The sequence below is a fragment of the Camarhynchus parvulus genome, unplaced genomic scaffold (genome assembly GCF_901933205.1).
Source record: "Camarhynchus parvulus unplaced genomic scaffold, STF_HiC, whole genome shotgun sequence".
Lineage (NCBI taxonomy): Eukaryota > Metazoa > Chordata > Aves > Passeriformes > Thraupidae > Camarhynchus > Camarhynchus parvulus.
The window spans coordinates 64,617-85,962 of record NW_022148776.1 but is presented as its reverse complement, the minus strand read 5'-3'; the positions used below and the strand labels follow the sequence as shown (position 1 = coordinate 85,962).

At 38.1% G+C, this 21,346-nt stretch overlaps 2 protein-coding genes across 2 annotated transcripts in view; both read right to left on the bottom strand.

Annotated features, from left to right (window-relative positions):
• Nucleotides 1-3,013: 3,013 nt before the first annotated feature.
• Nucleotides 3,014-18,333, bottom strand: NGDN (neuroguidin). The gene is made up of 8 exons (XM_030970819.1): nt 18,266-18,333; nt 18,112-18,183; nt 13,597-13,737; nt 12,348-12,432; nt 12,210-12,262; nt 10,590-10,701; nt 6,763-6,809; nt 3,014-3,124 (listed from the first exon to the last, which is right to left on the bottom strand). The coding sequence occupies exons 1-8, from the start codon at nt 18,311-18,313 to the stop codon at nt 3,014-3,016; spliced, it is 669 nt and encodes a 222-aa protein (XP_030826679.1). The 5' UTR covers nt 18,314-18,333.
• A 1,871-nt stretch (nt 18,334-20,204) lies between these two features.
• The window catches only part of ACIN1 (apoptotic chromatin condensation inducer 1), a 50,169-nt gene continuing 49,027 nt past the window's right edge, over nt 20,205-21,346 (bottom strand). Inside the window, 2 exon segments of the mRNA XM_030970818.1 lie at nt 20,205-20,280; nt 20,499-20,788. Of these exon segments, the coding sequence (XP_030826678.1) occupies nt 20,516-20,788 (273 nt within the window). The 3' untranslated portion in view covers nt 20,205-20,280; nt 20,499-20,515.

Here is a 21,346-nt window from a genome sequence, read left to right as displayed (position 1 = left end):
AACATCGACTCCTCAGAGTGGCGTTTTAAATTAACCAAAAATGGGGAAATTTCACCCAAAAATCACACAAAAATCACCCAAAAATGCTGCAGCATCGGCTCCTCAGAGTGGCGTTTTAAATTACCCAAAAATGGGGAAATTTCACCCAAAATTTACACAAAATTTACACAAAAGCTGCAGCATCGACTCCTCATAGCGGCGCCTGAAATGCACCAAAAATGGGGAAATTTCACCCAAAATTCACCCAAAAAATTACACAAAATTCACCCAAAGGTGCTGCAGCATCGACTCCTCAGAGTGGTATTTTAAATTAACCAAAAACGGGGAAATTTCACCCAAAATCAGAAAAAATTTAAAATCAGAAAAAACTCTAAAAAAACCCAGAAAAATTTTGAAAAAAATCAGAAAAAATTCTGATAAATTCAGAAAAAAATTCAAAAAAAATTGAAGCACTTTGAAAGAAATCAGAAAAACCAAAAAAAAATCAAAAATAGATCAGGAAAAATTTGAAAAAACCCAGAAAAAATTCAAAAAGAAGTTAAGAAAAATCAGAAAGAAATTGAAAAAAAAATCTCAAAAAACCCAGAAAAGAAATCGAAAAAAAATCAGGAAAAATTAAAAAAAAACTGGAAAAATTCGAAAAAAATCAGAAAAAATCAGAAAAAAATTCAAAAAAAATCAGAAAAAATTCGAAAAAAATAAGAAAAAAATTCCCAAAAACCCACAAAAAAATTTGAAAAAAATAAAGAAAAAAATTCGAAAAAAATCAGAAAAAATTCGAAAAAATTTAAAAAAATGTTGAAAAAATACAGAAAAAATCCGAGTAAAAATCAGAAAAAAATTCCAAAAAAATTCGAAAAAAAATTGAAATGAGAAAAAATTCAAAAAAAATCAAGAAAAATTCAAAAAAAATCAGAAAGGAAATTGAAAAAAAATGAAGAAAAATTTGAAAAAATCGAAAAGAAGTCAGGAAAAATTCGAAAAAATCAGGAAAAAAATCAGGAAAAATTAAAAAAAATCAGAAAAATATCGGAAAAATGAGAAAAAATTCTGGTAAATTCAGAAAAAATCGAAAAAAATCAGAAAAATTTCCAAAAATATCAGAAAAAATTTAGAAAAAGTTAGAAAAATATTCGAAAAAAATCAGAAAAAATTCTAATAAATTCAGAAAAAAATTAAAAAAAAACCCCAGAAAAAATTCAGAAAAAAGACAGGAAAAATTCGAAAAAAATCAGGAAAAAAAAAAACCACTCAGAAAAAATTCAAAAAAATGTTGAAAAAATACAGAAAAAATCCTAGTAAAAATCAGAAAAAAATTAAAACAAAAATCAGAAAAAATCGAAAAAAGATTCCAAAAAAATAAAGAAAAATTTGAAAAAAACCAGAAAAAACTCGAAAAAAAATCAAGAAAAATTCCAAAAAATCAAGAAAAATTCGAAAAAAATCAGAAAAAAAATCGACAAAAATCAGAAAAATTCAGAAGAAATCAAGAAAAATTATAAAAAATCCGAAAAAAATTCGAAAAAATCAGAAAAAAAAACCAAGTCAGAAAATATTCAGAAAAATGTTGAAAAACTGCAGAAAAAAATCCGAGTAAAAATCCGAAAAATTGGGAAAAAAAATCCGAAAAGAATTCCAAAAAAATTTGAAATAAATTCGGAAAAAATTCGAAAAAATCAGAAAAAATTCGAAAAAAATCAGGAAAAATTATGATAAATTCAGAAAAAAAGTCGAAAAAAGTCGAAAAAATTTGAAAAACTTCAGAAAAAAATTTGAGAAAAATCAGAAAAAATTGAAAAAATCAGAAAAAAATTCGAAAAAACTCAGAAAAAGTTTCAAAAAAAATCAGAAAAAAAATCGACAAAAATCAGAAAAATTCGGAAGAAATCAAGAAAAATTAGAAAAAATCAGAAAAAAATTCGAAAAAATCAGAAAAAAAAAACCAACTCAGAAAATATTCAGAAAAATGTTGAAAAACTGCAGAAAAAAATCCGAGTAAAAATCCGAAAAAAATTCGGAAAAAAAATCCGAAAAAAATTCCAAAAAAATTTGAAAAAAATTCGGAAAAAATTCGAAAAAATCAGGAAAAATTATGATAAATTCAGAAAAAAAGTCGAAAAAATGAGAAAAAATTTGAAAAACTTCAGAAAAAAATTTGAGAAAAATCAGAAAAAATTGAAAAAATCAGAAAAAAATTCGAAAAAACTCAGAAAAAGTTTCAAAAAAAATCAGAAAAAAAATCGAAAAAAATCAGAAAAATTCGGAAGAAATCAAGAAAAATTAGAAAAAATCAGAAAAAAATTCGAAAAAATCAGAAAAAAAAAACTAGAAAATATTCAGAAAAATGTTGAAAAACTGCAGAAAAAAATCCGAGTAAAAATCCGAAAAAAATTAGGAAAAAAAATCCGAAAAAGAATTCCAAAAAATTTGAAATAAATTCGAAAAAAATTGAAAAAAATCAGAAAAAATTCGAAAAAAATCAGGAAAAATATGTTAAATTCAGAAAAAAAAGGAAAAAATTTGAAAAACTTCAGAAAAAATTTGAGAAAATCAGAAAAAAATTGAAAAATCAGAAAAAATTCGAAAAACTCGAAAAAGTTTCAAAAAAATCAGAAAAAAAATGAAAAAATCAGAAAATTGAAGAAATCAAGAAAAATTCGAAAAATCAGAAAAAAATTAAAAATCAGAAAAAACTCAGAATATTCAGAAAAATGTTGAAAAACTACAGAAAAAAATCCGAGTAAAAATCCGAAAAAAATTCCAAAAAAATTTGAAAAAAATTCCAAAAAAATCCGAAAAAAATTCCAAAAAAATTTGAAAAAAATTCGGAAAAAAATCCGAAAAAATAAAAATCCGAAAAAATTGGAAAAAAAATAAAAAATTAAAAAATTTGAAATAAATAGGAAAAAAGAAAAAATCCGAAAAAATGGAAAAATCAGAAAAAAATGGAAAAAATGGGGAATCCGAAAAAAATGCGCAGCCAAATGGGCATGGGTTGTGGATTTCCTGGCTCCTAGGCCTCGGGGTCCCCATTGCCGCGGCCCCCAACGCTGCGCTGGGCTCCTCTGGGGCGGCCTTGGGGGGTGGGCGCGGAGCTGGGTAAGGTCCTGGGGCTCTGGGGGCGCTGGAATGGGGGAAAAACCAGAGAGATTGGTTAAAGGGGGGGAAAAATGGGGAAAAACGGTGAAAAAATGGGGAAAATCGGGGAAAAATTGGGGGAAAAATGGGATAAAAATGGGAGCGCGGCCGAGGTCAGGGCACGGAGCTGGGAACGGTCCTGGGGCTCTGGGGGCGCTGGAATGGGGGAAAAACCAGAGAAATTGGTTAAAGGGGGGAAAAAATGGGGAAAAACGGTGAAAAAATGGGGAAAAATGGGGTAAAAATGGGGGAAAAAACGGAAAAAACCCAGGGGAAATTTTGGAGAAAAAATGAGGAAAAAATGGGGAAAAAAAAGGAAAAAAAAAGGGGAAAATTGGGGAAAAAATGGGGAAAAAATGGGGAAATTTTGGAGAAGAAACGGGGAAAAATTGGCGAAATTTTCGAGAATAAATAGGAAAAAATGAGGGAAAAATGAGAAAAAAGGAAAAAAATTCGGGAAATTTTGGAGAAGAAATGGGAAAAAAAGGGGGAAAAATGGGGGAAAAAAGGGGAAAAAATTGGGAAAATTTGGGAGAATAAATGGGGAAAAAATGAGGAAAAAATGGGGAAAAAAGGAAAAAAATGGGGAAATTTTGGAGAATAAATAGGAAAAAATGAGGAAATAATGGGGGGAATGGGATAAAAATGGAGAAATTGGGTGAAATGGGGAAAAGGAAAAAAAATGGTGAAAATCAGTGAAAAAATGGGGTAAAAATGGGATAAAAATGGGGTAAAAATGGGATAAAAATGGGATAAAAATGGGATAAAAATGGGAGTGGCCGAGGTCAGGGCACGGAGCTGGGTAAGGTCCTGGGGCTCTGGGAGCGCTGGAATGGGGGAAAAACCAGAGAAATTGGTTAAAGGGGGGAAAAAAATGGGGAAATTCGGTGAAAAAATGGGGAAAATCGGGGAAAAAATGGGGAAAAATGGGGAAAAAGAAAAAACCCAGGAAATGTTGGAGAATAAATGGGGAAAAAATGACAAAAAAATTGGGGAAAAAAGGAAAAAAAATTGGGGAAAATTGGAGAATAAATGGGGAAAAAAAGGGGAAATTTTGGACAAAAAATGGGAAAAAATGGGGGAAAAATGGGAAAAAAAAGGAAAAAAATTGGGGAAATTGTGGAGAATAAATGGGAAAAAATGGGGGAAAAATGGAGGAAAAAGGAAAAAAATGGGGAAATTTTGGAGAATAAATAGGAAAAAATGAGGAAATAATGGGGGGAATGGGATAAAAATGGAGAAATTGGGTGAAATGGGGAACAGGAAAAAAAAAAAAAAAAAAAGGTTGAAAAAATGGGGAAAATGGGATAAAAATGGGAGCGCGGCCGAGGTCAGGGCACGGAGCTGGGAATGGTCCTGGGGCTCTGGGGGCGCTGGAATGGGGGAAAAACCAGAGAAATTGGTTAAAGGGGGGAAAAGGGAAAAAATGGGGAAAAAGCGGTTGAAAAAAATGGGGGAAATTATGGGGAAAAAATGGGAAAAATGGGGAAAAAAAGGGGGGAAAAACTGGGAAATTTTGGAGAAAAAATGGGAAAAATGAGGAAAAAATGGGGAAAAAAAAGGAAAAAAAATGGGGAAAATTGGGGAAAAAATGGGGAAAAAATGGGGAAAAGATTTGGAGAAAAAATGGGAAAAATGGGGAACAAATGGGGAAAAAAGGGAAAAAATTAGGGAAAATTTGGAGAATGGGGAAAAAGGGAGAGAATGGGGAAAAAAAGGGAGAAAAAAAAGGGGAAATTTTATAAAAAATGGGAAAAAAGGGGAAAAAATGGGGAAATCTGGGAATAAATAGGAAATAATGGGGAAAAAAAAATGGAGAAAAAAAAAGGGAAAAAATGGGGAAAAATGGGGAAATTATGGAGAAGAAATGGGAAAAAATGGGGAAAATGGGAAAAAAGGCGAGGGAAAAAAATTGGGGAAATTTTGGGGCATAATGGGAAGAAATGGGGAAAACCTGAGAAAAAAATGGGGAAAGGGAAAAAAAATGGAGAAATTCGGTTAAAAATGGGGAAAAAGGGAAAAAATGGGGTAAATAGAAAAATGGGGAAGTGTTGGAGAATAAATGGGAAAAAAACAGGAAATTTTGGAGAATAAATAGGAAAAAATGGGGAAAAATGGGGAAAAAATGGGAAAAAATGGGGAAATTTGGAGAAAAAATGGGAAAAAATGGGAGAAAAATGGGGAAAAAAAGGAAAAAAATTGGGAAATTTTGGAGAATAAATGGGAAAAAAATGGGGGAAAAATGGGGAAAAAAGGAAAAAAATTAGGAAATTTTGGAGAATAAATAGGAAAAATGAGGAAAAAATGGGGGGAATGGGATAAAATGGAGAAATTGGGTGAAATGGGGAAAAGGAAAAAAAATGGTGAAAATCAGTGAAAAATTGGGGGAAAAATGGGATAAAAATGGGAGCGTGGCCGAGGTCAGGGCACGGAGCTGGGAACGGTCCTGGGGCTCTGGGGGCGCTGGAATGGGGAAAAACCAGAGAAATTGGTTAAAGGGGAAGAAAGGAAAAAATGGGGGAAATTGGGGAAAAATGGGGAAAATCAATGAAAAAATGGGGGAAAAATGGGGAAAAATGGGAAAAGGAAAATGGGGAAAAATGGGGAAAAATGGGGAAAAAAAGGGGAAAAATGAGGAAGACATTTTGGAGAAAAAATGGGAAAAATGGGGAAAAAATGGGGAAAAAGAAGGGAGAAGAGAAAAAATGGGAAAAAATGGGGAAAAAGGAAAATGAAAAAATGGGGAAATTTTAGAGAATAAATGGGAAAAATGGGGAAAAAATGGGGAAAAAAAGGGAAAAAAATTGGGGAAATTTTGGGGAAATGGGAAAAAAACGGAGAGAAAATGGGAAAAAAGGAAAAGAAAGGGTGAAAAGGGAAAATTGGTGAAAATAAGAAATGGGGAAAATGGGTAAAAATGGGAAAAGGGGCCGAGGTCAGGGAAATTCTGGGAATAAATCTGTGTTCCTTGAGAGGGTTTTGAAAGGGGAAAAAATGGGGAAAAAATGGGGAAAAAGGTGAAGGAAAAAAATGGGGAAAAATGGGGAAAATTTTAAACGAAAACGGGAAATGGGAAAAAATGGGGGAAAAATGAGAAAAAAAAGGAACAAAAATGGGGAGATTTTGGAGAATAAATGGGAATAAAATGGGGAAATTTTGGAGAAAAAATTGGGGGAAATAGAATGAAAATAGAGAAATTGGTTAAAATGGGGAAAAGGAAAAAAAATGGGGTAAATTGGGGAAAATGGGGAAATTTTGGAGAATAAATGGGAACAAAACAGGGAAATTTTGGAGAATAAATAGGAAAAAATGGGGGAAAAATGGGGAAAAAATGGGAAAAAATTGGGGAATTTTGGAGAATAAATGGGGAAAAAATGACAAAAAAATGGGGAAAAAAAGGAAAAAAATTAGGAAATTTTGGAGAATAAATGGGAAAAAATGAGGAAAAAATGGGGAAAAAAAGGAAAAAAATTAGGAAACTTTGGAGAATAAATAGGGAAAAATGAGGAAAAAATGGGGGGAATGGGATAAAAATGGAGAAATTGGGTGAAATGGGGAAAAGGAAAAAAAATGGTGAAAATCAGTGAAAAAATGGGGAAAATGGGATAAAAATGGGAGCCCGGCCGAGGTCAGGGCACGGAGCTGGGAACGGTCCTGGGGCTCTGGGGGCGCTGGAATGGGGGAAAAACCAGAGAAATTGGTTAAAGGGGGGAAAAGGGAAAAAAATGGGGAAAAAGCGGTGAAAAAATGGGGGGAAAATGGGGAAAAATGGGGAAAAATCGGGGAAAAATGGGGAAAAATGGGGAAAAAACGGAAAAAACCCAGGAAATTTTGGAGAAAAAATGGGAAAAAATGAGGAAAAAATGGGGAAAAAAAAGGAAAAAAAATGGGGAAAATTGGTGAAAAATTGGGGAAAAAATGGGGAAATTTTGGAGAAGAAATGGGAAAAAATGGGGGAACAAATGGGGAAAAAAGGGAAAAAAATTGGGAAAATTTGGAGAATCGGGGGAAAAAACCGGGAGAGAATGGGGAAAAAAAGGAAAAAAAAAAGGGGAAATTTTGGCGAAGAAATGGGAAAAAAAGGGGGAAAAATTGGGAAATTCTGGAGAATAAATAGGAAATAATGGGGAAAAAATGGAGAAAAAAAAGGAAAAAAATGGGGAAAAATGACAAAATTTTGGAGAAGAAATGGGAAAAAACGGGGGGAAAATGGGAAAAAAAAGGAAAAAAATTGGGAAATTTTGGAGAATAAATGGGGAAGAAATGGGGAAATTTTGGAGAAAAAAATGGGGGAAATGAAATAAAAATGGAGAAATTGGTTAAAATGGGGAAAAAGGAAAAAAAATGGGGTAAATTGGGAAAAATGGGGAAATTTTGGAGAATAAATGGGAACAAAACAGGGAAATTTTGGAGAATAAATAGGAAAAAATGAGGAAAAATGGGGAAAAAAAAGGAAAAAAAATGGGGAAAATTGGGGAAAAAATGGGGAAAAAAAGGGGAAATTTTGGAGAATAAATGGGAAAAATTGGGGAAATTTTGGAGAATAAATAGGAAAAAATGGGGGAAAAAGGAAAAAAATTGGGGAAAATTGGAGAATAAATGGGAAGAAAATGAGAAAAAAATAGGGAAAAAAAGGAAAAAAATTAGGAAATTTTGGAGAATAATTAGGAAAAAATGGGGAAAAAATGGGAGAAAAAAGGAAAAAAATTTGGGAAATTTTGGAGAATAAATGGGAACAAAATGGGGGAAAAACGGGAAAAAAAAAGGAACAAAATTGGGGAAATTGTGGAGAATAAATGGGGAAAAAATGAGGAAAAAATGGGGGGAATGGGATAAAAATGGAGAAAATGGTTAAAATGGGGAGAAAAGGAAAAATTGGGGAAAATTGGGGGAAAATGGGGAAAATTGGGGAAATTTTGGAGAAGAAATCGGAAAAAACAGGGAAAAAATGGGGAAAAATGGATTAAAATTGGATGAAAAGGGATAAAAAATTGGCTTAAAATGGATTAAAAAGGATGAAAATTTAGATGAAAATTGGATTAAAATGGATGAAAACTGGATAAAAATGGGGTTAAATTGAATTAAAATGAATTAAAATGGATTAAAATAGGATTAAAATGGATTAAAATGGGATTAAACTGAATTAAAATGGGTTTAAATTGAATTAAAAGGGGGTTAAATGGGATAAGAAAGGGATTAAATTGGATTAAAGTGGAATTAAAATGGGTTTAAATTGAATTAAAATGGGATTAAATTCGATTAAAATGGATTAAAATTGGATTTAGATGGATTAAAATGGGATTAAAATGGATTAAAATGGAGTTAAACTGAATTAAAATGGGGTTAAATGAAATTAAAATGGAGTTAAATGGGATAAATTTGGATTAAACAGGATTAAAATGGATAAAATTAGACTAAAATGGGATTAAGCTGAATTAAAATGGGGTTAAGTGGGATAAAAATGGGATTAAAATGGGATTAAAATGGAGTTAAACTGAATTAAAATGGGGTCAAATTGAATTAAAATGGGGTTAAATTAAATAAAAATGGGGTTAAATGGGATAAAAAAGAGATTAAATTGGATTAAAATGGATTAAAAGTGGACTAAAATGGGTTTAAACTGAATTAAAATGGGATTAAATTAGATTAAAATGGATTAAAATTGGATTTAAATGGATTAAAATGGGATTAAAATGGATTAAAATGAGATTAAAATGGATTAAAATGGGATTAAAATGGGCTTAAACTGAATTAAAATGGGGTTAAATTGGATTAAAATCGGGTAAAATTGAATTAAAATGGGGTTAAATGGGATGAAAAAATTGGATTAAAATGAGATTAAAATGGATTAAAGTGGGATTAAAATGGGTTTAAATTGAATTAAAATGGGATTAAATTCGATTAAAGTGGATTTAAATTGGATTTAAATGGATTAAAATGGGATTAAAATGGATTAAAATGGGATTAAAATGGAATTAAACTGAATTAAAATGGGATTAAACAGAATTAAAATGGGGTTAAATTAAATGAAAATGGAGTTAAATGGGATAAAAGGGATTAAATTGATTTAAATGATTAAATGAATTAAAATGGATTAAAATGATTAAATGAATTAAAATGGGGTTAAATTGGATTAAGACGGGATTAAATAAGATTAGGGTTAAATTAAATTAAAATGGAGTTAAACTGAATTCAAATGGGGTTAAATTAAAATGGGGTTAAATGAAATTAAAATGGGGTTAGATGGGATAAAAATTGGATTAAAATGAGATTAAAATGGATTAAAGTGGGATTAAAATGGATTAAATTGAATTAAAATGGGGTTAAATTGAATTAAAATGGGGTTAAATTGGATTAAAATTGGATTTAAATGGATTAAAATGAGATTAAAATGGAATTAAATTGAATTAAAATGGAGTTGAATTAAAATGGGGTTAAATTAAATGAAAATGGGGTTAAATGGGATAAAAAAGGGATTAAATTGGATTTAAATGGATTAAAATGGGATTAAAATGGGCTTAAACTGAATTAAAATGGGGTTAAATTGAATTAAGATGGGATTAAATGGATTAAAATGGATTAAAATGAGATTAAAATGGAGTTAAACTGAATTAAAATGGAGTTAAATTGAATTAAAATGGGGTTAAATGGGATAAGAAAAGGATTAAATTGGATTAAAATGGATTAAAATGGATTAAAATGGGATAAAATTGAATTAAGATGGGATTAAAATGGGATTAAAATGGAATTAAACTGAATTAAAATGGGGTTAAACAGAATTAAAATGGGGTTAAATTAAATGAAAATGGGGTTAAATGGGATAAAAAAGGGATTAAATTGGATTTAAATGGATTAAAATGGAATTAAAATGGGATTAAAATGGAGTTAAAATGAATTAAAATGGGGTTAAAACGAATTGAAATGGGGTTAAATTGGATTAAAATGGATGAAAATTGGATTTAAATGGATTAAAATGAGATTAAAATGGAATTAAATTGAATTAAAATGGAGTTAAATTGAATTAAAATGGGGTTAAATTAAATGAAAATGGGGTTAAATGGGATAAAAAAGGGATTAAATTGGATTTAAATGGATTAAAATGGAATTAAAATGGGATTAAAATGGATTAAATTGAATTACAATGGGGTTAAAACGAATTAAAATGGGGTTAAATTGGATTAAAATGGATTACAATTGGATTTAAATGGATTAAAATGGGATTAAAATGGATTTAAATTGAATTAAAATGGAGTTAAACTGAATTGAAATGGGCTTGAATTAAAATGGGCTTAGATGGGATAAAAATTGGATTAAAATGAGATTAAAATGGATTAAAACTGAATTAAAACGGGGTTCAATTCTATAAAAACGGGGTTGAAGACAGATGGAAAGGGGAAATTGGGGTAGAAATGTCCGGATTGGGGTAAAACGCGGGGATTTTGGGCGCTCACCGGGCGCCACGGGCACCAGGCGGGGCGGGACGTAGCGCCGCCCCCCGCCCCGCCCCGGCGCTTTGGCTCCGCCCCCTCGGCCTTCCTCGTCGTCATCGGCGTCATCCTCCTCCTGAGGGACACGCCCAGTCAGGCCACGCCCAGCACGGAAACCACGCCCATTTAACCCGTAAACCACACCCACTTTAGACACGCCCACTGTGTCAAACCCCACCCGTTTCCCCAATAAACCACGCCCACTGTACCCTATAAACCCCTCCCATTTCCCCAATAAACCACGCCCACTTTACCCTGTAAACCACACCCACTTCCCTTATAAACCACGCCCACTTTGCCCTATAAACCCCACTTATTTCTGCTATAAACCACGCCCACTTTGCCCTATAAACCCCACCCGTTTCGCCAATAAACCACGCCCACTTTACCCTATAAACCCCTCCCATTTTGCCAATAAACCACGCCCACTTTACCCTATAAACCCCTCCCATTTCCCCAATAAACCACGCCCACTTTACCCTACAAACCCCACCCACTTCCCTAATAAACCATGCCCACTTCACCATGTAAATCCCACTTATTTTACTGCTTAAGCCCCACCCACTTCCCCAATAAACCACGCCCACTTCACCCTGTAAACCACGCCCACCTCCCCATTAAGCCACGCCCTCTTTGCCCTGTAAACCCCACGCATTTCCCCAATAAACCACACCAACTTTACCCTGTAAACCACACCCACTTCCCCATTAGGCCACGCCCACATCACCATGTAAATCCTTGACTGCTTAAGCCCCACCCCTTTCCTCAATAAACCACGCCCACTTTACCTTGTAAACCACACCCACTTCCTCATTAAGCGACACCCACTTTACCCTATAAACCCCACCCACTTTTCCAATAAACCTCGCCCACTTTGCCCTGTAAACCGCACCCACTTCCCCATTAAGCCACGCCCACTTCCCCACGTAAATCCCATTTTTTACTGCTTAAGCCCCACCCCTTTCCCCAATAAACCACGCCTACTTTACCTTATAAACCATGCCCACTTTACCCTGTAAACCACACCCACTTCCTCATTAAGCCACGCCCACTTTACCCTGCAAATTACACCCCTTTTACACCTTAAGCCCCACCCCCTTTTACCATAAACCACACCCACTTTACCCCATAAACCCCGCCTCTTTTTCAGTTAAACCCCACCCACTTTACCTACAAGCCATGCCCACTTTTCCTATCAAACCACACCCATTTTACCCCACAAGCCCCGCCCATTTTGGCCACACCCACTCTCCCAAACCCCACCCACTTCCCCAATAAACCACGCCCACTTTACCCTGTAACCCCCACCCATTTACCCATTAAGCCCCACCCCTTTCCCATTCAATCCATGACCCCCCACCCCTTAAGCCCCGCCCCTTTTTCACACAAGCCACGCCTATTTTACATTTTAAACCCCACCCATTTTACCCCATTAAGCCCCACCCCTTTTCTTACTAAACCCCGCCCATTTTACCCCTCAAGCTCCACCCCTTTTCCCTAACAGCCACGCCCACTTAACCCTTCAAACCCCGCCCATTCACCTTAAGCCCCGCCCCTTTTTGCCCCATTAAGCCCCGCCCTCACCTGCGCCGCCATATTGGAAGGGGCGGGGTGGAAGCTGAGCGGGTCCTCGGCACCTGCGGATGATTGACAGCTGTCAATCAAAGGGGGGTGGGGAAGGGGAGGGGGTGGGGACGGGAAGGGGGCGGGGCCTGCGCTGACCACGCCCTCCCGAGGCCGCCGCCCTCAGCAGCTTCTCCAGGTGGTACTTGAGGCGCTGCTCCAGGGGGCGGAGCTTCTCCAGCACCTGCACAAAAAAGGGGCGGGGCCTCCGTTAGGGGCGGGGCCAGAGATTTAAATACCCCCCCAAAAAAATCTCAAAATTCAAATATTTTTTAGAAATCTCAAAATTTCCACCCAAAAATCACCACATTCCTCCCAAAAAATCCCAAAATTCCCCCAAAATTCCTCCCAAAAATCCCCAGAATTCCCAAAATTCCCCAAGAATTCCTCCAAAAAAATCCCCAGAATCCCCAAAATTTCTCCCAAAAAATCCCCAGAAATCCCAAAATTCCCCCAAAAATCCCCAGAAATCCCAAAATTCCCCCAAAATTTCTCCCCAAAAAATCCCCAGAAATCCCAAAATTTCTCCCAAAAAATCCCCAGAAGTCCCAAAATTCCCCCAAAATTCCTCCCAAAAAATCCCCAAAAATCCCAAAATTCCCCCAAATCCCAAAATTCTTCCCCAAAAATCCCAAAATCCCCCAAAAAATCTCCAAAATCCCCCAAAAATCCCTTAAAAAAATCTCCCCCAAAAATCTCCCCCAAAATTCCTCAAATCCCACCCAAATTCCCCCAATCCAAAAAAAATCTCCCCCAAAATTCCCCAAAATCTCCCCCAGAATCCCCTCAGGATGCTCCCAGGATCCCCCAAAAATCCCCCAAAAATCTCCCCCAAAATTCCCAAAATCCCCCAAAAAAATCTTCTCCAAAATTCTCCAAATCCCCTAAAAAATCTCCCCCAAATCCCCCAAAAATCTCCCCCAAATTCTCCAAATCCCCCAAAAAAATCTCCCCCCAAAATTGCTCAAATCTCCCCCAAAATCTCTCCCCCCAGAATCCCCTCAGGATGCTCCCAGGATCCCAAAATTCCCCCAAAAATCTCCCCCAAAATTCTCCAAATCCCCTAAAAAAATCTCCCCCAAAATTCCTCAAATCCCCCCAAAATCTCCCCCAAAATTCCTCAAATCCCGCCAAAAAAATCTCCCCCAAAATTCCCCAAATCCCCCCAAAAAATCTCCCCCAAAATCTCTCCCAGAATCCCCTCAGGATGCTCCCAGGATCCCCAAAATCCCCCAAAAATCTCCCCCAAAATCTCTCAAAATCTTCCCCAAATCCCCTCAGGATGCTGCCAGGATCTCCGAAATCAGTTTTTCCCGAATTCCCCGGATTTCTCCCCGAATCCTCTCACCACTCGGGTCTCCAGCAGCCTGTCCAGGGCGCCCCCCGCGCTCCTGAGGGAGCCCCCGCGGGATTTGGAGCAGACGAGCAGGGCCAGGTCCTGCAGGTAACTGAGCAGCGCCTGCGAGCGCACCTGCAGCAGCGACACCCCCTGAGGGACCCAAAAAACCCCAATTTGAACCCAAAAATTGGTGACATTTCATTTAAAATAGGTATCAGAAAAGGCGCCCCCTAGGGGATGGGGGGAACCCCAAAAAACCCTGAAATTTACCCCAAAAATGTGTGAAATTTAATTTAAAATAGGTATCAGAAAATTCGCCCCCTAGTGGATGGGAGAAATTCCCAAAAACCCCAAAATTTACCCAAAAAATGTGTGAAATTTAATTTAAAATAGGTATTGGTTGAGGCGCCCCCTAGTGGATGGGAAGACCTCAAAAAACCCCAAAATTTACCCCAAAAATTGGTGAAATTTCATTTAAAATAGGTATCAGAAAAAGCGCCCCCTAAAGGATGGGAGGAATCCCAAAAAACCCCGAAATTTACCCCAAAAATTTGTTAAATTTAATTTAAAATAGGTATCAGCAGAGGTGCCTCCTAGTGGATGGGAGGACTGGGTGGAGAACCCCAAAAACCCCAAAATTCAACCCAAAAATTGGTGAAATTTCATTTAAAATAGGTATCAGAAAAGGCGCCCCCTAGCGGATGGGGGGAACCCCAAAAAACCCTGAAATTTATCCCAAAAATGTGTAAAATTTAATTTAAATTAGGTATCAGAAAATTCGCCCCCTAGGGGATGGGGGGAACCCCAAAAAACCCCAAAATTTACCCAAAAAACGTGTAAAATTTTATTTCAAATAAGTATCAAAAAAGGCGCCCCCTAGTGGATGGGAGGAATCCCAAAAAACCCCGAAATTTACCCCAAAAATTTGTTAAATTTCATTTAAAATAGGTATCAGAAAATGCGCCCCCTAGTGGAGTGGAGGACTGGGTGGAGAACCCCAAAAACCCCAAAATTCAACCCAAAAATTTGTTAAATTTAATTTAAAATAGGTATCAGAAAAGGCGCCCCCTAGCGGATGGGGGGAACCCCAAAAAACCCTGAAATTTATCCCAAAAATGTGTAAAATTTAATTTAAAATAGGTATCAGAAAATTCGCCCCCTAGGGGATGGGAGGAACCCTAAAAACCCCAAAATTTACCCCAAAAATTGTTAAAATTTAATTTAAAATAGGTATCAAAAAAGGCGTCCCCTAGCGGATGGGGGGAACCCCAAAAAACCCCAAAATTTACCCAAAAAACGTGTAAAATTTAATTTAAAATAGGTATTGGTTGAGGCGCCCCCTAGTGGATGGGAAGACCTCAAAAAACCTCGAAATTTACCCCAAAAATGTGTGAAATTTAATTTAAAATAGGTATCAGAAAAGGCGCCCCCTAGCGGATGGGAGAAATCCCCAAAAACCCCGAAATTTACCCCAAACTTTTGTTAAATTTCATTTAAAATGGGTATCAGAAAATGCGCCTCCTAGTGGTGTGGAGGACTGGGTGGAGAACCCCAAAAACCCCAAAATTCAACCCAAAAATTTGTTAAATTTACATTAAAGTAGGTATCAGAAAAATTGTTCCCTAGTGGATGGGAAGACCCCAAAAATTCCCAAATTTCACCCCAAAATTTCACCCAAATTTCACCTCAAATGGATCGGAGCAAGAGGCGCCCCCTAGCGGATGGGAGGAACCCCAAAAACGCCAAATTTCAGCCCAAAATCAGAGCAGAGCAGGGCCAGGTCCTGCAGGTAACTGAGCAGCGCCTGCGAGCGCACCTGCAGCAGCGACACCCCCTGAGGGACCCAAAAAACCCCAATTTGAACCCAAAAATTGGCAAAGTTTGAATTGAAATGGGTATCGGCAAAGACGCGCTCTAAAGGATGGGAGGAATCCCAAAAATTCCCAAATTTTACCCCAAAAATTTGTAAAATTTGATTTAAAATAGGTATCAGAAAAGGTGCCCCCTAGTGGATGGGAGGACCCCAAAACCCCAAAATTTACCCCAAAAATTGGTGAAATTTCATTTAAAATAGGTATCAGGAAAGGCGCCCCCTAGTGGATGGGGGGAACCCCAAAAAACCCCAAAATTTACCCAAAAAACGTGTAAAATTTTATTTCAAATAAGTATCAAAAAAGGCGCCCCCTAGTGGATGGGAGAAATCCCCAAAAACCCCGAAATTTACCCCAAAAATGTGTAAAATTGAATTTAAAATAGGTATCAGAAAATGCGCCCCCTAGTGGAGTGGAGGACTGGGTGGAGAACCCCAAAAACCCCAAAATTCAACCCAAAAATTTGTTAAATTTACATTAAAGTAGGTATCAGAAAAATTGTTCCCTAGTGGATGGGAAGACCACAAAAATTCCCAAATTTCACCTCAAAATTTACCCAATTCACCTGAGAGGCCCCCAGCGGTGGGAGGAACCCCAAAAATCCCAAATTTCAGCCCAAAAAGAGCAGAGCAGAGTTCGGTAACTTAAATGGTAACCGCGAAGCACCTGCAGCAGCGACACCCCCTGAGGGACCCAAAAAACCCCAATTTGAACCCAAAAATTGGTGACATTTCATTTAAAATAGGTATCAGAAAAGGCGCCCCCTAGTGGATGGGGGAATCCCAAAAAACCCCAAAATTTACCCAAAAACGTGTAAAATTTAATTTAAAATAGGTATTGGTTGAGGCGCCCCCTAGTGGATGGGAAGACCTCAAAAAACCCCAAAATTTACCCCAAAAATTGTTAAAATTTCATTTAAAATAGGTATCAGAAAAAGCGCCCCCTAAAGGATGGGAGGAATCCCAAAAAACCCCGAAATTTACCCCAAAAATTTGTGAAATTTAATTTAAAATAGGTATCAGCAGAGGTGCCTCCTAGTGGATGGGAGGACTGGGTGGAGAACCCCAAAAACCCCAAAATTCAACCCAAAAATTTGTTAAATTTAATTTAAAATAGGTATCAGAAAAGGCGCCCCCTAGCGGATGGGGGAACCCCAAAAACCCCGAAATTTATCCCAAAAATGTGTAAAATTTAATTTAAAATAGGTATCAGAAAATTCGCCCCCTAGGGGATGGGAGGAACCCTAAAACCCCCAAAATTTACCCCCAAAAATTGTTAAAATTTAATTTAAAATAGGTATCAAAAAAGGCGTCCCCTAGTGGATGGGAGAAATCCCCAAAAACCCCGAAATTTACCCCAAAAATGTGTAAAATTTAATTTAAAACAGGTATCAGCAGAGGTGCCCCCTAGTGCATGGGAAGACCCCAAAAACCCCGAAATTTATCCCAAAAATGTGTAAAATTTAATTTAAAATAAGTATCAGAAAACGTGCCCCCTAGTGGATGGGAGGAATCCCAAAAAACCCAGAAATTTATCCCAAAAATGTGTAAAATTTAATTTAAAATAGGTATCAGAAAATTCGCCCCCTAGGGGATGGGAGGAACCCTAAAAACCCCAAAATTTACCCCAAAAATTGTTAAAATTTAATTTAAAATAGGTATCAAAAAAGGCGTCCCCCAGTGGATGGGAGGAATCCCCAAAAACCCCGAAATTTACCCCAAAAATTTGTTAAATTTAATTTAAAATAGGTATCAGCAGAGGTGCCCCCTAGTGCATGGGAAGACCCCAAAAAACCCCGAAATTTATCCCAAAAATGTGTAAAATTTAATTTAAAATAGGTATCAGAAAAGGCGGATGGGAGGAGAGCTTGGATGAGCCCCCCCACCAAAATTTCAAATGAAATTGCCCCAAAATTCCTTAAAATCCACCCAAAAGTGCCTCAGAAACCCTAAAAATTCCAGGGACCCTAAAAAACCCCTGAGAAACCCCCAAAATCTCCCTCAAGGATCCCTAAAATCTCCTCAGCATCCCTCAAAAACCTGAAATTTCCTCAGAATTCCCCAAATTCCCTCAAAAACCTGAAATTTCCTCAGGGAATCCCCAAAATCCCCTCAGGATTCCCAAAATTCCCTCAGAACCCCCCAAAATCCTCTCAAAAACCCCAAAATCCCTTCAAGGACCCCTCAAAATTCCCTCAAAAACCTGAAATTTCCTCAGAATTCCCCAAATTCCCTCAGGGAATCCCCAAAATCCGCTCAGGATTCCAAAATCTCCTCAGGATCCCCTAAAATCCCTCAGGATCCCAAAAACCCCTCAGGGTTCTCACAAAACTCTTCAGAAAACCCCAAAATTCCCTCAGAACCCCTCCAATCCCGGAAAGATCAAAAAAGGACTTCTCCAAACCCCCCAAAACCCCTAAATTCCCCTTTAGAAACCCGAAAATCCCCTCAGGTTTCCCCACAAAATCCCCTCAGGATTCCCCAAAATCCCTTCAGGGAACCCCAAATCCCTCTGGGATCCCCTAAAACCCCTCAGAAACCCTTTAAACCCCGCAAAATCCCCTCAAGAACCCCCAAACCCCTCTCAGGATCCCCTAAAACCCCGCAAAACCCCCCAAATTCCCTCATGACTCCAATAAAACCTCTCCCGGTACCTCCTTGGTGTCCAGCTGCCCTCCCCTGACTCTCCGCAGCATCTCCCGCCCGTGCGCCGCAACTTCCGCCGCCTGCAGAGGTTCAAAATCGTCATTTTGTGGGGGATTCGAGGCTTTTTTTTGGGGTTTTTTGGGGTTTTTTTTTCAGTCTTACCTGCGTCCGGAGCGCTTCCAGCAGCGCGACCGCCTCGGCCGCCGCCATGTTGGAAATGAGCGTGAGGGGAGAGGGGAACAGCCAATCAGAGCGCGGCACGCGAGGCGGTGACCAATCAGAGCGCGAGAAGCGCTCGGAAAGCCCTCCTTTAGCCGGGACGGCGGAAAGAAATGATTGACAGGCAAAAGCACCCAATCAGGGCGCGGAAGGGATAAAGACTGACCAATGGGAACGCAGTACGGCGGGATAAATCGCGTCCCGCCTTAAAGAGGCAGATTGACCAATAGCAACGAAGAAAACTGTGACTGACAGCTGCCAAGGCCAATAGGAAACGAGAATTGACCCCTAAGCGGCTCCAAGGCCTGAAAATCCCTGAAATTCTCCAAAAATTTCATTTTTTTCCTCAAAATTTCCAATTTTTCCCCCCAAAATCCTTTATGATCCCCGCCAAACCCACCCAGAACCATCGAAATCACCCCCAGGATCCCCGAAATTCCATTTATTCTCCCAATTCCCCCCTTGGCCCCAATTTTTTACCATTTTGGACCCAAATTTCCACATTTGGACCCAAATTTCCAAATTTTCCACCCGAATTCTTTCTCTCATAACTTTCCCAACTTTAGCCCAAATTTCGCCTTATTTTGACCCAAATTCCCACATTTTTCACCCAAATTCCCCCACAAAACTCCCAATTTTTAAATCTCAAAAATCCCACAATTTCCAACTCAAAATTCCCAAATCTTTCACCCAAATTTCCAAATTTTTGATCCAAATTTCCACATTTCTCTTCCCAATTTTCACCCAGATTCCTTTCTCTTTAAAATTTCCCAAATTTCCTCCGAATTTCCTCCAATTTTCACCCAAATCTCCACATTTTTAACCCAAATTCCCAATTTTGAACCCAATTTTGGACCCAAATTCTCACATTTCCCACCCCAAATTTTCCCCATTTTTCCCCCCAAAATTCCATTTTTTCTGCATCAAAAATTCCACATTTTTCCCCCCAAAATTTCCACTTTCCCAACCCTTAATTCCCACATTTTTTCGCCCAAAATTTCCCCATTTTTTCCCTTCAAAATTCCATTTTTTTCCATTAAAAATTCCAATTTTTTGCCTAAAACAAATCCACTTCCTCAATCCTTAATTCCCACATTTTTTGACCCAAATTTTCCCCATTTTTTCCTTCAAAATTCCATTTTTTTCCATCAAAAATTCCACATTGTTCCCCCCAAAATTTCCATTTTCCCAACCCTTAATTCCCACATTTTTTCACCCAAACTTTCCACATTTTTTCCCTTCAAAATTCCATTTTTTGCATCAAAAATTCCACATTTTTCCCCCAAAATTTCCACTTTCCCAACCCTTCATTCCCACATTTTTTCACCCAAATTTTCCCCATTTTTCCCTTTAAAATTCCATTTTTAAAATCAAAAATTCCACATTTTTCCCCCCAAAATTTCCACTTTTTTGACCCAAATTTCAACATTTTGGACCCAAAATTTCCACTTTTCCAACCCTTCATTTCCACAATTTTTACCCCGAATTTCCCACATTCTTTGACTCAAATTTTCCCCATTTTTTCCCTTCAAAATTCCATATTTTCCATCAAAAATTCCACATTGTTCCCCCCAAAATTTCCACTTTCCCAACCCTTTATTCCACATTTTTTCACCGAAACTTTCCACATTTTTCCCCCAAAATTCCATTTTTTAATCAAAAATTTCACATTTTTCCCCCCAAAACTTCCATTTTCTCAACCCTTAATTCCCACATTTTCCCCCTCAAACTTCCCTCATTTTTTCCCCCCAAAACCCCTTTTTTTTTCTCCTCAAAAATCCCATTTTTCCCCCCAAAAATTCCCAATTTTTTCCCCCAAAACCCTCTCATTTCCCCCAATAACTCCACCACATTTTTCCGTTTTTTTTCCCCCTCTTTATTCCCTCCGTCCCCTCTCCTGTTCCGGGCGCGATTTTGGGGCCGTTTTGAGCGATTTTGGGGCCGTTTCGGGCGATTTTGGGGCCGTTCCGGCGATTTTGGGGGCGATTTTGGGGCGATTTTGGGGCGATTTTGGGCGATTTTGGGGCCGTTCTCGGCGATTTTGGGGGCCGTTCTGGGCGATTTTGGGGCCGTTCTGGGCGATTTTGGGGCCGTTTCGCGATTTCGAGGCCGTTTCGGGCGATTTTGGGGCTGTTTCGTTGATTTTGAGGCCGTTTCGGCGATTTTGGGGCCGTTTTGGGCGATTTTGGGGCCTCAGCGCCGCCTGGGGCTGCGGCTGCGGCTGCGGCGCTTCCGGGATCCTCCACTGGGCGGCGCCCTCGCCCCGGCCCCGCCCACTCCTGACGGCCGCGAGTGGGCGGGGCCTGTGCCCGAGGAAGCCCCGCCCCCTCCCGCGCTCGCCCCGCCCCCTCCCGCGGCGCTGGCCCCGCCCCCTTGGCGCTGCCGAAGCTCCTCCTCTTCCTGTTCCTTCCGGCGCCGCTCGCGTTCACGCGCCCGCGCCGCCCGCTCCGCCTGCTTCTGCAGCAGCTGCGTATGCAAATTTATGCTAATTAGGGCGTGCCTCGTAGCTATTCCATCCCTTCCTTAAAAGACTTTGGAGGTTCAGTTCTTTTCCCCAAAAAAATTTCAATTTTTCCTTATAAAAATTCAATTTTTTCTCATTTTTTTCCCCAGAAAACATGAATTTTTTTATACAAATTTTGGTCATTTGTACACAAAATAAATAAATCTTTCCCCCTGGTTCTGATGATTTTTTAACGTGATTTTTTCCCTTTTTTATCCGTATTCCCAGAATTTTTTCGCAAAATTTTTTGCTCAAATTTTCCATTCAAAATGGACGCAAATTTTTAAATTTTTTCACCAAATTTCATTCAAATTCCCCCATTTTTCTCTTTTCCCTGCTCCGCCTGCTTCTGCAGCAGCTGCGTATGCAAATTTATGCTAATTAGGTCGTGCCTCGTAGTTAATCCATTCCTTCTTTAAAAAACTTTCGGGTTTCGGGTTTTTTCCCCAGAAAAAATGCAATTTTTCCTTATTAAAATTCAATTTTTTTCTCATTTTTCTCCCCATAAAATATAAATTTTT

Coding starts and splice junctions, on each gene's coding strand:
- NGDN (XM_030970819.1), bottom strand. CDS start 18,313: ATGGCGGCGGCCGAGGCGGTCGCGCTGCTGGAAGCGCTCCGGACGCAG. Junction 12,433..13,596: donor GGCTGCTGGAGACCCGAGTG/GTGAGAGGATTC, acceptor TTTTTTGTGCAG/GTGCTGGAGAAGCTCCGCCC. Junction 3,125..6,762: donor AGCTCCGTGCCCTGACCTCG/GCCGGGCTCCCA, acceptor CCCCCATTCCAG/CGCCCCCAGAGCCCCAGGAC.